The following is a 13,104-nucleotide window of genomic DNA, read 5'->3' as shown; positions in this document are numbered from 1 at the left end:
AAAAAACATGGGATGAAGAAGGATAGTAATATGTTAAGGTGGGTAGCATTTGATAGTAACTTTAAACCGGCCACATATGACAAGGGATTTAAACATTGGGAAACTAAGGGAATTACAGCATGGTGTACTCTAGAAAGAGATGGGGAGATGGAGAGTTTCCAGAATATGAGCGACAAATATGATTTGGGTAAACACGAATTCTATAGGTACCTACAAATAAGGGATTACTACAAGAAGGAAATCAGGACGGGTCCCTTCATGGAAGTGCATGGTGTGATCCAAATTATAATCAATATGTATAAAGGCACAAAAGTCAGAATAATATCTTCACTGTACCAAAAATTGACAATAAGCAGCAAAAATTCAACTAATTATATAAAAGAAAAATGGGAATTGGAGCTCAATACCAAAATCTCAGATGATGAGTGGCAAAATATGTGGAAAATACATCAAACAACCACCAGTTCGCGGACATGGAGGGAATTCTCCTGGAAAAATCTGATTAGATTCTTTATCACACCCAAGGTCAAGAGTAGGCATCTGAATGTAAACTTACCATGTTGGAGAGAATGTGGAATATTAAATGCAGACCACACACATGTATTTTGGAAATGCCATGAGATACAGGTGTTTTGGAGAACTGTACATGTAACCATCCAAGAAATACTAAGGTATGACATTCCCATGAGCTGCACGGTACTCTATCTGTGTAATTTCACAGAGGACAATGTACACGCATGAGATAAGTACCTTGCAAAAATACTGTTAATAGCTAGTAAAAAGGCGATAACAAGGAAATGGGGCAAAGTAGATCTTCCGACCAGGGATCAATGGATCGAAATAATAGAGGAAATCTATACAATGGAAAAACTGACACACCGGCTGAGATTGCAAGAAACACAGCTAGAAGACAAATGACTGGACTAATTACAGGACTCGGACAGCGACAGACAAAATGAAAAGACAATTGATATAGAGGACGAAACTGACAGAAAAGATAGATAAAGAAGAATGTAGACTATTAGTATTACTATTTTATTTTATCATTATTATATCCTTTTGTTGTTGATGTTCCTTGTTGGTCTGTTGTAAATGTTAAAATTGAATAAAAATCAAAAAATTGTTTCACACACACACAAAAAACGAATAAAGAAATTCACAACGCCAGGAAGGTTGAAGGCCCTTGTACTGTTATCCCTACGTGTTGGATACTCTGTATGTCAACGCAGATCAACAGCAAGCCAAACTCATGTTTTATGAGCCAGGAAACCGAGCGTCTTGCTCCTTTATTAACAGTCTTCTTGACAGCTTACAATTTGCAATTGTGATGGTAGCTCAATAAAAGCCAGAGTGAAAAGCCATTGCTTTCGAAGGTTTGGACAGGATTTACGACACAGGAGGCCAAGTTTTCACACTGAAAGGCAGGTTTTCTGTATCATGCTTTCTCCGAGTAGAGCTGTTCCTGTTACCCATAGTGCATTGCGACCATGTCAAAATAAAATGCAAGTAAACTTATGCTGGCTGCATATAAATACTTTTTAAACCAGATTAACGTTTTTAGCATGGAATTATTACTGATGAATTATGACGTATTTTTAACTAAATTATTCTGAACCATTTTTAAACTTTTATGAAATACATTTCTACATAGGGCAGAACACTCCCCGCCTGGCACTATTGATGCCACTACTACTTTTTAACAGTCTCTTCATTTTCTAAGAGCATAACGATATCTGAGATGGGCCGCAAGTAAGTCCTCGAGACACCCTGGGGTGATGTCCTCACTTCGACCTTCCTGACCTTCCGGTCGCTGCTTGGAAAGGTGGATGTGATGATCACCATTGTCCATTCATTCCTGGGTGCTTGATTTTGTTTCAACAGCACGATGTCGCCTGTCTGGAGGTTGCGGTGCGTCGCATGCCACTTGCACCTTGATTGGAGAGTGTTGAGATATTCGTTTCTCCAGCGACTCCAAAACTCATCGGCGAGTGCCTGCACTTGTTTCCACTGGTTTTTAAGCAAGTCTTTTCCACAAAAATCTCCCGGTGGTGGGGGGACATGCTGCTTTTGGGTCAAGATCATTGCAGGACAAAGTAGGAACGGTGAGGAAGGGTCTGTTGAGATGGGAACTAAGGGCCTTGCATTGATTATAGACGATACCTCAGCCATTAAGGTACAAAGCACTTCATGTGTCAGACGGGTATGCTTGTTCTGCAGGAGCATAGAGTCCAATATTCTCCGAGTTACCCCGATCATCCTTTCCCAGATGCCCCCCATGTGAGAGGCATGTGGGGGATTGAACTCCCATGTGCAACCGCTGGCATGAAGATAGTTGACAATGTTGGGAGGGTTCTTGTTTGGTTGTGCCATACCAAGCTCCACGCTTGCTGCAATGAAGTTGGTGCCTCTGTCAGACCGCATTTGTTTTGCTGGGCCTCTTATTGCGAAGAATCTGCGTATTGCATTTATGCAGCTGCAAGTGTCCATAGATTCAATGACTTCGATATGTACACCTCTTGTGGTCATACATGTGAAAAGTATTGCCCATCTCTTACTTTGTGCTGCACCACCTCGTGTGCGTCGAGTGACTACTGACCATGGGCCGAATACGTCCAACCCAACATAAGAAAAGGGAGGGCAAGTTTCAAGCCTCTCAGGCGGGAGATCAGCCATTTTCTGAGTCTCTAGTTTTCCCCTGAGTTTTCTGCATGTTACACAATGGTGGATAATGGACGAAACCAGTCTTTTGCAACCTACGATCCACAGTCCAGCTTGTCGAATTGCACTTTCAGTAAACTGCCTTCCTTGATGCACAACTTTAGCATGGTAATGTCGGACAAGCAGCTTAGTTACGTGATGCTTGTTTGGGAGAATGACGGGATTCTTGGATGCTGTGTTCAGTGAAGCATATTTGAGGCGACCTCCGACTTTGATGAGGCCTTCATCCATGTAGGGGTCGAGAGCGACGATAGGACTTGAGCTGAGCACAGTTTGACCGGCCTGGAGTGCAGCGTACTCGTCGGGAAAAGCGTCTTTTTGAACAGACTGGAGAATAAGACTGCTACACTCAAAAAAAGCAAACTGGGGGTCTGCTACCTTAACCTAAATCCAGTATGTAACTTATATTATATAAAATCATGTTTTAGAGTTGAACATTTCTAAATTATGTAGTTTTAACAAAAGATACAACAATTTAAATTTACTAGACTGATTTATGTTAACACAACATAATTCTAATGGATTAAGACTGCAAATCACTTCTGTTTACAACTCCGGAGCATGTGTGGCAGTAATGAGCAAATTCCTAATCAGTAGTGCCCCTCTTTAATCATGGTCAAAGGTGTGTCCCTGGCGGGCAAAGAGGAGCAGACATTTTGAGAAGAGACAGCACATGTGGAAGAAGGTAAGCTTAATCCTTTATCTTCAATTGAAAAGAAGGTAATAAAAGTTCAGAATTGTTATCGACAGTTAGTTATGGCCGCCTTTTGCATTTTGAATGACTTTTTTTTGTTCTGCGTGTTTTATTGTAGTGCATGTCCGACTGTCGCCATGTGCAAGCTTGCAAACTAAGGTTAGCAGGTTGACGGCGTTGACTCATTTACAAAACCGCTCAAACCAAACAGTTTTTAAAACGTTTTAAAAATAATAGCGGTAAAGTTAAAAATCCCCCAAGTAGCGTCTTGCTTTCGCCTGGAGTCCGACAAAAAGTCGACACTAACTCCACCTTTGGCGAGCAGCAAGTGTTGTTGTTTTTTTATTTTAGTTTTTTTTTCGGCCGCCGCCGTGGCAGGGTTTCTCTGTTAACTCGACGTAAATCTCCTCGGGCTGGACCACTGCTCTGGTGCAGCTAGGTTTCTGAGAGTGTAAACACAGCAGTTCGTTGCGCTACGGAGCTCTCCACAGTCTGATGTTATTCACGTTATTGAGGAGGGAGAGAACGTGTGCTACCGTGAGTGTAAAAGTACTGTTGCACTGTTTGTGTGCATTAACGTTAGCTCGTAGCCTGGTGTAGCCACCACCAACCTCCAAGGCACACTTATCAGGTGTTTGTCGTGACATGCAGCTGTGCTATGGATTTTTACAGTATCTCTCGATCGCACCGCGCCACATTCACGCACTTGTAGTTTTCAGTCAAATCAGTCCCTCCACAAACACAAAGAAGCATATTTAATGTACTTGTCCACTGGAAATAATAGAACCAGTCATACATTGGATTAACTATTGTTTTAACTCTCTTTCTATTATTATGTACGTTAAAGTTATTGTACTTCTCCCTCACCCTGTCTCTCTTTTCTCTCTCAATTCATCACAGAAATTTGTGGCAGTAAACGTGTCCAGTGTCATCATACAAGTCACCACCATTGGCCATACTCCTGTGAAAGCGTCCTCTTCTGGCATCATACAAGAGTGACTGCAGGAAAAGGGAGTCATCTGCTAGTGTCAGGGTCAGTGTAGACAGTAAGTTTGTACACAAATGTAGTGACAAACTGTTTAAGATCAAGTATGGTGAAAAGGGAAAGATGGGAAATGAAAAATGTTAAATGCCCAGATGTTAGATTGTACCATTGTGTGTTACTGATATGTGGAGGTGCAAGGAGTGTAGTCTATCTTTTTCGACTAGATATGATCTACTTAAACATTTAAGACTACATCACCGCCATAGACGACTTCACTCATGCCCATATCAAAACTGTCCATGCAATTTTAAGACGCAAAATGCGTTGCGCATACATTTAAGTAGAGTTCATCCTAAGCAAACTCAAAGTCAGGAGCTCCTGGAATTGAAAACATTTTGTTGTCCTTTGTGCAACTGTAGCAATATTTCTACAGAGAGGGACTTTTTCACACATATTGGCATTCATTTTAAGAGTCATGAAACTGTTACCTGTATGTTTGGGGATTGTACTTTTAAAACAAATATCTATGCAACATTTCACTCCCACAAGAACCGGAAACACAACCCCCATACATTAAATGATTTTAAACCAGGGATAGTGACAACAACCAGAGTTTCACAAGAATCAACTGACAGTGCAGAGGACGATACACTTAACCCAGATGACTGTGTAGTGGAATTAAACAGTGCATCTTCAAATAATGATGATATAAGCAAGACCCTGCCTGACATTATTGAGCAGAACTTTGCTGCAGCTTTGCTTAAACTAGAACATTTCGCACATGTGCCAGGCACAAAAGTTGATGAGTTTCTACAGGAGCTACACTATTTGTTATGCTCAGCTGCATTTCCTCTCACTGTTAACACTATTGAAACTATGTTTCAGAAACATGGCTCCGTACCTGAAAAGTCAGTGATAAAAGAAGTCGCCACAGCCCTTGCCACGTCTCACCCCTTGCTAAAATCTATAGAGAAAGGTGGCTCTTTGAGCACATCATATCTCCGAAACAAATTTTACAGGGAGAACTTTAATGTCATTGAACCCACTGAGTACATGCTTGATGAAAAGGAAAACAAAAGCTTTCAGTATGTGCCTTTACTGAAGAGCTTGCAACAGCTCTTCAATAGGAAAGATGTTGTGGATAAAGTTGTTGAAAATCACAGAGCACATCAGAGTCATGGGGTCACAGGAGAACAGTGTACTTATAAATCATTTCAAGATGGCTCTCACTTTAAGGGAAATGGTTTTCTTTCAGGGGGTGAGTTAAGAATCTTGCTAACTTTGTACATAGATGATTTCGAGCTGTGTAATCCTCTTGGCACTTCGCGCAGGAAACATAAGCTCTGTGGTATCTACTGGACTTTGAGTAATTTGCCACCAGGCTCACATTCAGCACTTTCCGCGATTTACCTGGCAATCTTGTGCAAATCTGATAATGTGAAGAAGTACGGTTATGACAATGTCCTGCATCCTCTTCTTCAAGATGTAAAAACACTTGAGCAGGAAGGAATTTTTGTCCCATTGCTTGGTAAATGTGTTAAAGGCACAATTCAAGTTGTTGCAGCGGATAACCTCAGTGCCCATAGTGTGGCAGGTTTTAATGAAAGTTTTTCTGGTGGGTACATCTGCCGATTCTGCACAGCAACACGGGCAGAGATCCAAACAAGAGATGTGAAATCAGGTTTATTTGATCTGAGGACTAAAGAACTACATGACTCGCATGTGCATTCAGCCCAGCAGAACAGTTCAAGCTGTTTTGGGGTGAAAGGCCCATGTGTAATCACCAAAAACCTTGCCCACTTTAATGTTCTGACTGGTTATCCACCAGATATCATGCATGATGTCTTTGAAGGCATCGTACCTGTGGAGCTTGCACATTGTTTGTCACTGCTGATATCCAAGAAATATTTCAGTCTTGAGCTTCTGAACAAGTCTATCCTTAGTTTTCCCTTCAAGTGGTCAGACAAGACTAACAGGCCCCACGTAATTCCACACACATTCTCAAAAACAATCGGGGGGAACGCTCATGAGAACTGGGCTTTGATAAGATTTCTTCCATTCATCATTGGGCATCTTGTGCCAGAAGATGAAATGGCATGGCAAATTTTAATGGTTCTAAAAGATGTTGTAGAGCTGGTGGTTGCTCCAACACACACAGAAGACTCTGTTGCTTACCTTGAGTGCAAAATTTCAGAGCACCGCAAAAGATACCAAGAACTGTTTCCTAATGTGCAGCTTCTACCCAAACATCATTACCTAGACCATTATCCTGGACTCATCAGGCAGTTTGGTCCTCTCGTTGGTCTCTGGACTATGCGATTCGAGGCCAAGCACAGTTTTTTTAAGCATGTAATTCGACACTCCAACTGCTTCAAAAACGTGCCCCTCTCGCTAGCTTTTAAGCATCAGCTCATGATTTCGTATCACATGAGAGCATCCAGTTTTGAAAAGCCTGTCCTTGAGCTGACAAATGTCTCAACAGTTCCTATTGATGTTTTAAAAACAGACATTGTTGAGAACATTGAACAAAGATTTCCTGGTACCAGAGAGGTACACATGACTCGATCTGTGTCAACCAAAGGTGTAACTTTTAAAAAGGACATGATTATAGCTCATGGGTCTACAAGTGGACTTCCTGATTTTGGACAGATTGTTCACGTTTTTGTTATTCAGGAGAGACTGTTTTTTATGGTTAAGAGACTTTGTGGATGGTATAGTGAGCATTACAGGGCTTTTGAGCTCACGTCATGTCCAACCAAAGACACAGATCTGATTGAGCTTAGTGACCTAGCAGATGACTACCCTCTGGCAGACTACTTTGTTGGATCTCTCAGAATGGTGACATTGAAAAGACACATACATGTATAAGGTATGATGACGTTTTGATTTAAAATTTAATGTTAATTGAACTGCCAATGAAAATAAGTCTCAACCTTAGATAAGTACTCTTGTACAAATATATTTTTATATTTATGTCTTTATATGTTTTTGTTTTTATTCACAGATTGTTGATGAAATGGCTGCTCCAGTGAAGCTCAGAGTCATCCTTGGAGAAAACGATTCCCAGAGACTGATCCTGCAGGATGGAATCCCAGAGACTATTGGTGAACTTGTTCAGCACATTAAGAGGCAGTGTGGGGTAGAGGATCACTTCAGGCTGCAATTTATGGATGCTGAGTTTGGCAATGAATTCACCAACTTGACTTCAGTGTTAGAGATCCAGGACAAAAGTACCTTAAAGCTTGTCTTTGATTCAGCTCCCGCTGCCTCTGCCCTGCCTGGTGGCTCCCCACCTCCACCCTGCTCCACTCCTGCCACATCATGGTCTGGTGATGACTCATCACTTTCATTTAGTAGCTTGTGTGACACAGACATCCTGTCTTCTCCTGAGTCCACCCCTTCAAGATCCTCTGGATGGCCTGTTGTTTTTGTTGTACCCCGTTTCCCATATGATTGTCAGCTTCAGCTGGACAAGGCCAATGCGGCATTCAAAGAAAGTGGAACTTTATTGGATCCAGATGTTAGACTTAAAACTGCCATTCTTGACAGTTTAGCTGAGGAAATTGTTCGGTACAAAGTGTACCCCTCAGACAGTGAGTTTGAAGAGGTTGCTGAAGCCCTTGTGTCATCCCATCCATGTTTGAAAGAGCCAGGCTCTGCCACTGGATATGGTGGCTGGAAGGTGAGCTTAAAGTACAAACTTGCTAACTACCGGAGGAAGCTCAAGCGGCTTGGATGTCCAGAAGTTGAACTGAATTCGCTGACAAATAAACCTGCAGACAAATGCAGTCCTGCTTATGGTGTGAAGAAGCCCAGAAGAGCAGAAGTAAATTACTGCCCCACCTACCCATCTGGTGAATCTGCAGAGACACTTGAAAAAATAAGAGAGACCCTGCTTTTAGAAGTAAAGAAAAGGAACAATCAGGGCACAGTGGCGGCCATGATGGAGAAGACCTTTGCACACAGAAGGCAAGAGGTTATTCGTGATGCACCCTTGATTGCTGATTTCAAAACCAAATGGCCGGCTCTCTTCTGTGTACGTGAGGTGGGTGAATAAATACAGAGCGCTCGTGATTTAGTGTAAGCCAAACAAATATGAGTAAGTAATTCAGTGTTGTGTACCTTTTTTTTCTTCTCTCATTTAAGCTAACTGCTGAATTCAAGAGGATTACAACCGTCAGTTTGCTGCCAAAGTTCTTCTCCCAACTGGATGCTCTATCTGCAAAGCTGATGAAGGTGTTTTCCAAGAAAGGGGGCGGTCAAGGAAGAAAGATCAAGAGCATCATGATACCCATCACCCAGGTATGAGGATAAAAAAAAGAAACTGAACAGCCATAATATTTATGTCATGCTTGACATTTTAAGGGAAAATGTAAGAGGGATGAAGGTAAATAAAACTAGATGGAGAGGGGGTAATGTACTTGATTGAAGAATGATTTGATAAAATACGAACGTCGGGCACATTTGACAATGTCCACTGACATTACAATGGTAGTTACTGTTTACTGGGACACATGAATAAATGTCTTGCTTGGAAATAAAACCAAACCACCCAAGGATAATGTAAGTTCACATATCATAAAAATATCAATCAAGTTTTTACATTAAAAAAAAAAAGTTAATTTCAGTGTTTGTTCAATGTTTGTGAAATCTTTTCTACCTGTTGATTTTAAAATTGCTTTTTGTTGTCAATTTTTTATTGTCCTACACACTCAGACCGATGCCATTGATGTCAGAAGAGAGTGCATCATCAAAGCCCTGTGTGTCTACTTAAATGAAGAGCCAGAGAACCTCGTGAAAGAATACATGGTATGTAATTTTGTTTTTATTCTCCAGTCCCAATTCTGACATCTGTAAACAACCCAGTTACACACTTAACCCTCCTGTTGTCCTCTGGGGTGAAACTGACCCAATCTGTTTTGGCTGGTCCTTCCTTCCTCTCTTCCTCAAATCTTTCTGTCCCTCCATCCCTCCTGTCTCTAATTTCCTTCCTTTCTTCCTCCCTTCCTTCTGTCCCTCCTTCCCTCCCTCCCTCCCTCCCTCCCACTCCTTCCTCTCTCCTTTCCTTGATTCTATTTCTCCTTTCCTCCATCCTTCTTTCCTTCCTTTCTCCATTCTTTCCTTCCTTCCTTTCTTGACCCAATCAGTTCCCCTCCTCCACCTTTCTCTCTCTTTCTTCCTTCTTTCCATCCTTCCTTCCTTCCTCCCTTCTTCTTTGTTCCAGGACAAAAGGAGGGTTAAGAAAAGACAATGTAATACTAGAATCTTTCACATAAGATAAGTGACAGCTGCTTTACAGAAATTTGTGTGTTTAAAAAATGGGACTACAGTACCATTTTGACATGCATATCCTCTATTTCCCCCCTTTCTTCTGTGAAGAACACAGATGGTGAAAGCAGTGAAGCTGCGATGATGAAGACTACATTTGGAATATTTGTCATTCGCAAAGAAGATGCAGAGCCAAAAGATGGACCGGAAGATGTAGGTATCATTCTGGAGGGCGTGCAAGTTCTGGATGAGCTCGGAAACGTACCACTTGCCGTGGGAATGTTGTTCGCACTTGTATACGCGCTCAACCTCAGCTATCCACCAGAGCTGCGATACACCTTCGAAGCTTTGCAGAAGCTTATCATGGAGCTTGATGGAAACCGACTCTCAAAAAAAATTCAAACACTGAAAACACTACTTGCACGTTAGTCATCCTCATTAGAGTAAACTACTGTTCAGGTAGCAGTGACTCTATTTGAAGCCTTTCAGGCATTTACCTTCAAATATGATAAGCTGTTGTTAATGTGTTTTGATACTTTAAACTGTTGATATTTGGAGGTTAGAGGAGAATAATGTTTAGAAGTGTTTCTTTAAACAAGGGAAGGAAAAAAAAAGTGTTGTCAAACAACAAAGTTTTCTTTTGAAACTTGAGATGATGCACAATGCTGTATTTAACATTTTTCTTTGCACACAGTTGCCAGGACCGTATTCTGCATATAGCTTCATAACCAGCTTTGATTAGTTTTTTGGTCATCAGAAAGCTCCAAATATAGACACCTAATACTGGTTGTTTAAGTGGTTTACACTTGAAATTTGAAATTGTTTGTATTTTCACAGCAACATGTTTTCAGCCAATTGCTTGAAAGTGAGTTTTGCCATTTCTGGTAAAGTGTTATTCCAACAAATCCAGTTTGCTTCGTGTTTTTCTTTTCCAAAACTTGACACCAGCTTGGGGAATTTAGGTTGACATTTGTATAAATTGTGGAATATAAAAATACTGTTAAATTATTTATTTTATTAATAATTATGGTTTTGTTGACTCAGCACAATTAATTAATGTAACTGTATTTAAAATAATGGTTGCAACTACCCATTTAAATTAAGTAACTCGTAATTATATCATACTAGTTTAAATGGCCCAACAAAAATATGTTAGTATGTAACATTTACCCTTGCAAATCTAGTTGGACATAATCCTAGTAATTAAGTCATAGTAACACAAATGCATCATGTTGATCCAACATATTTATATTTAGGTCACTCGACAAAATTGTTTCTGGCTAAATTAAAGCATTTTGTTTAGGTGGAAATTATTTCCATAATTTTATTACGTTCTGCGAACAAATGATTTTTTTGAGTGTAGCAGCATCCAGCTCCTCTGGAGTGTGTGGTTTCCCACATTGATGCCAGCCTCTGCATGAGTCACTTGACGAGTTACTTGAGTGAGAACGAGCTTGGTGTGTTAGGAATGCAATGGCACGTACCAGTGAGTTCCAGTTTGAGAAGCGTTGGAAGCGTTCTGGCGAGAGTCCGTTTTTCTGAATGTGTGTAGCGAAAGTAGCGGCTTGTCTGATTTCAGCGTCTACTTCAGGCTCGATTAACTCAAAATGTTCATGTGTGTCAGTTTCAGGTAGTTTGTAAAGGAAGTCTGGTCCCTTAAACCACATAGTACCCATAAGCTGTGATGCAGGTATTGACCTGGAGGCTAGATCAGCTGGGTTTTGCTCTGATGTGATGTAGTACCACTGCTCAGGGGATGTGGACTGACGTATACGATGTACACGGTTGTGTACATAGACATAGAAGCGCTTCGAATCGTTGCAAATGTACCCAAGAACCACCTTGCTATCGCAGTAGAATTTGACAGCGTTTAGTTTGTGATCAAGTTCGTCAAGAATGAGCTCCGCCATCTCAACCGCTAGAACTGCTCCGCATAGTTCAAGGCGAGGTATCGTGGGCTCTGGTTGCGGAGAAAGTTTTGCCTTTCCCATCACAAATCCAACTTCACATTGTCCTTCTGTATTGACTGTTTTCAAGTATGCTACTGCAGCAATAGCCCAGCTTGAAGCGTCGCAGAAAACACACAGTTCGGTGTAAGTGGACTTGGATAGGGAAGCCGGTACATAGCAGCGTGGTACTCTGAGACTGCTCAAGTCTTGGAGGGAAATTTTCCACATCTCCCACGTGTCCATTTTGTCTTGAGGGAGAGCAACATCCCAGTCTTGGACTCCATTTGACAGTTCGCGTAACAAGAGTCTGCCTTTGATCGTCACTGGCGATGCTAGTCCCAAGGGGTCAAAGATACTGTTAATCACTGAGAGAACCCCGCGGCGGGTGTAGGGTTTGTCGTTAACAGATACCTTGAATGTAAAAGAGTCAGTGTTTATGTCCCAGCACAGGCCTAAACTCCTCTGAGCTGGTAGAGCGTCATCACCGAGACTCAAATCTTTGATGCCGGAGGCCAAATCTTCTGGTTTGAAAGCTTGCATAACTGAGACGTCGTCTACATAGAAGTGTCTCTCGACGAAGCGCCTTGTGTCTGCTCCGAACCTTAGCTCGCCTTTCTGGATGGCTCTTCGAAGGCAATAGATAGCTACCGCTGGTGACGGGCTATTTCCAAAAACGTGCACCCGCATGCGGTATTCCTGCACCTCTTTTGACAAGTCATTGTCCTTGTGCCACAAGAATCTGGGGATGATATACCCCGAAAATGGGTAGGTACCAGCACTCAGTGTTGTCGTTGATGGGTGGTGCGATCTCTGCATGGCAGTTCTCAAACAGCTTGTCCATAAACTCAGAGAACTGTTCTTTCATTTGAGGGTTTTTGGTTAAGGTGCGTCTTAGCGAGTTAAGTCTCGACAATGCTTGGTCTCTGTTATTTGGGAGTGGCAAGCGAGGGGACTTGAATGGTAAAGGAGTGATCCAGTTCTTATTTTCGTCCTGGTGGACCTCCTTTCCCATTATTTTCAGAAAGGTCTCGTCCTCGAAAGACATGGCACACTTGTTATCGTTCTCTGTACGCTCAAAAACATTGTCCCCAAAAGTATCTTCCGCTGGATTGGGTTTTGAGATGCGTTTAGAGATGCCATTTTTGTGCTCCCCGCCGTAGCATGTTTTATCTTTGACGTTGATGCTATTAGGACAAGGAGTGAGGAGCGAAGGACGTCCATTGGAAAGCATGTGAGTTTTGTAGACATTGACGGTTGACTTATGAGCGTTGAGGCACACTTCCCCCACGATTACCCAGCCCAGGTCCAGACACTGAGCGAAAGGAGTGTTGTGTGGTCCGTTGACTTGCTGCCGTGCCTTGTGGACTTGTATGATGTCCCTGCCCAGTAAAACTGCTATCTGAGCATCTGGATCGTACTTGGGAATGAGAGGAGCGAGGTGTTTCAAATGGGCGTGAGCTAGAGCAACTTCAGGCGTAGGTATTTCATCT

General features: G+C 41.9%; 1 protein-coding gene across 1 annotated transcript; it reads left to right on the top strand.

The window, feature by feature from the left end:
* Window positions 1–3,072: 3,072 nt before the first annotated feature.
* Window positions 3,073–10,392, top strand: LOC311494268 (uncharacterized protein). The gene is made up of 5 exons (XM_084553218.1): window positions 3,073–7,266; window positions 7,402–8,442; window positions 8,544–8,699; window positions 9,114–9,206; window positions 9,777–10,392. The coding sequence occupies exons 1-5, from the start codon at window positions 7,258–7,260 to the stop codon at window positions 10,092–10,094; spliced, it is 1,617 nt and encodes a 538-aa protein (XP_084409344.1). The 5' UTR covers window positions 3,073–7,257; the 3' UTR covers window positions 10,095–10,392.
* Window positions 10,393–13,104: the final 2,712 nt, after the last annotated feature.

The sequence above is a fragment of the Chelon labrosus genome, assembly GCF_963514085.1.
Source record: "Chelon labrosus genome assembly, chromosome: 1".
NCBI classification, from domain to species: Eukaryota; Metazoa; Chordata; class Actinopteri; order Mugiliformes; family Mugilidae; genus Chelon; species Chelon labrosus.
Note: the sequence above shows the minus strand (reverse complement) of the source record. Positions and strands in the feature narration are given on the sequence as shown.

Bases quoted from the DNA above. Each gene is read 5' to 3' on its own strand.
- LOC311494268 (XM_084553218.1), top strand. The intron at 8,443-8,543 runs GTGGGTGAATAA...CTCTCATTTAAG, and splicing joins CTCTCTTCTGTGTACGTGAG to CTAACTGCTGAATTCAAGAG. The intron at 9,207-9,776 runs GTATGTAATTTT...TCTTCTGTGAAG, and splicing joins ACCTCGTGAAAGAATACATG to AACACAGATGGTGAAAGCAG.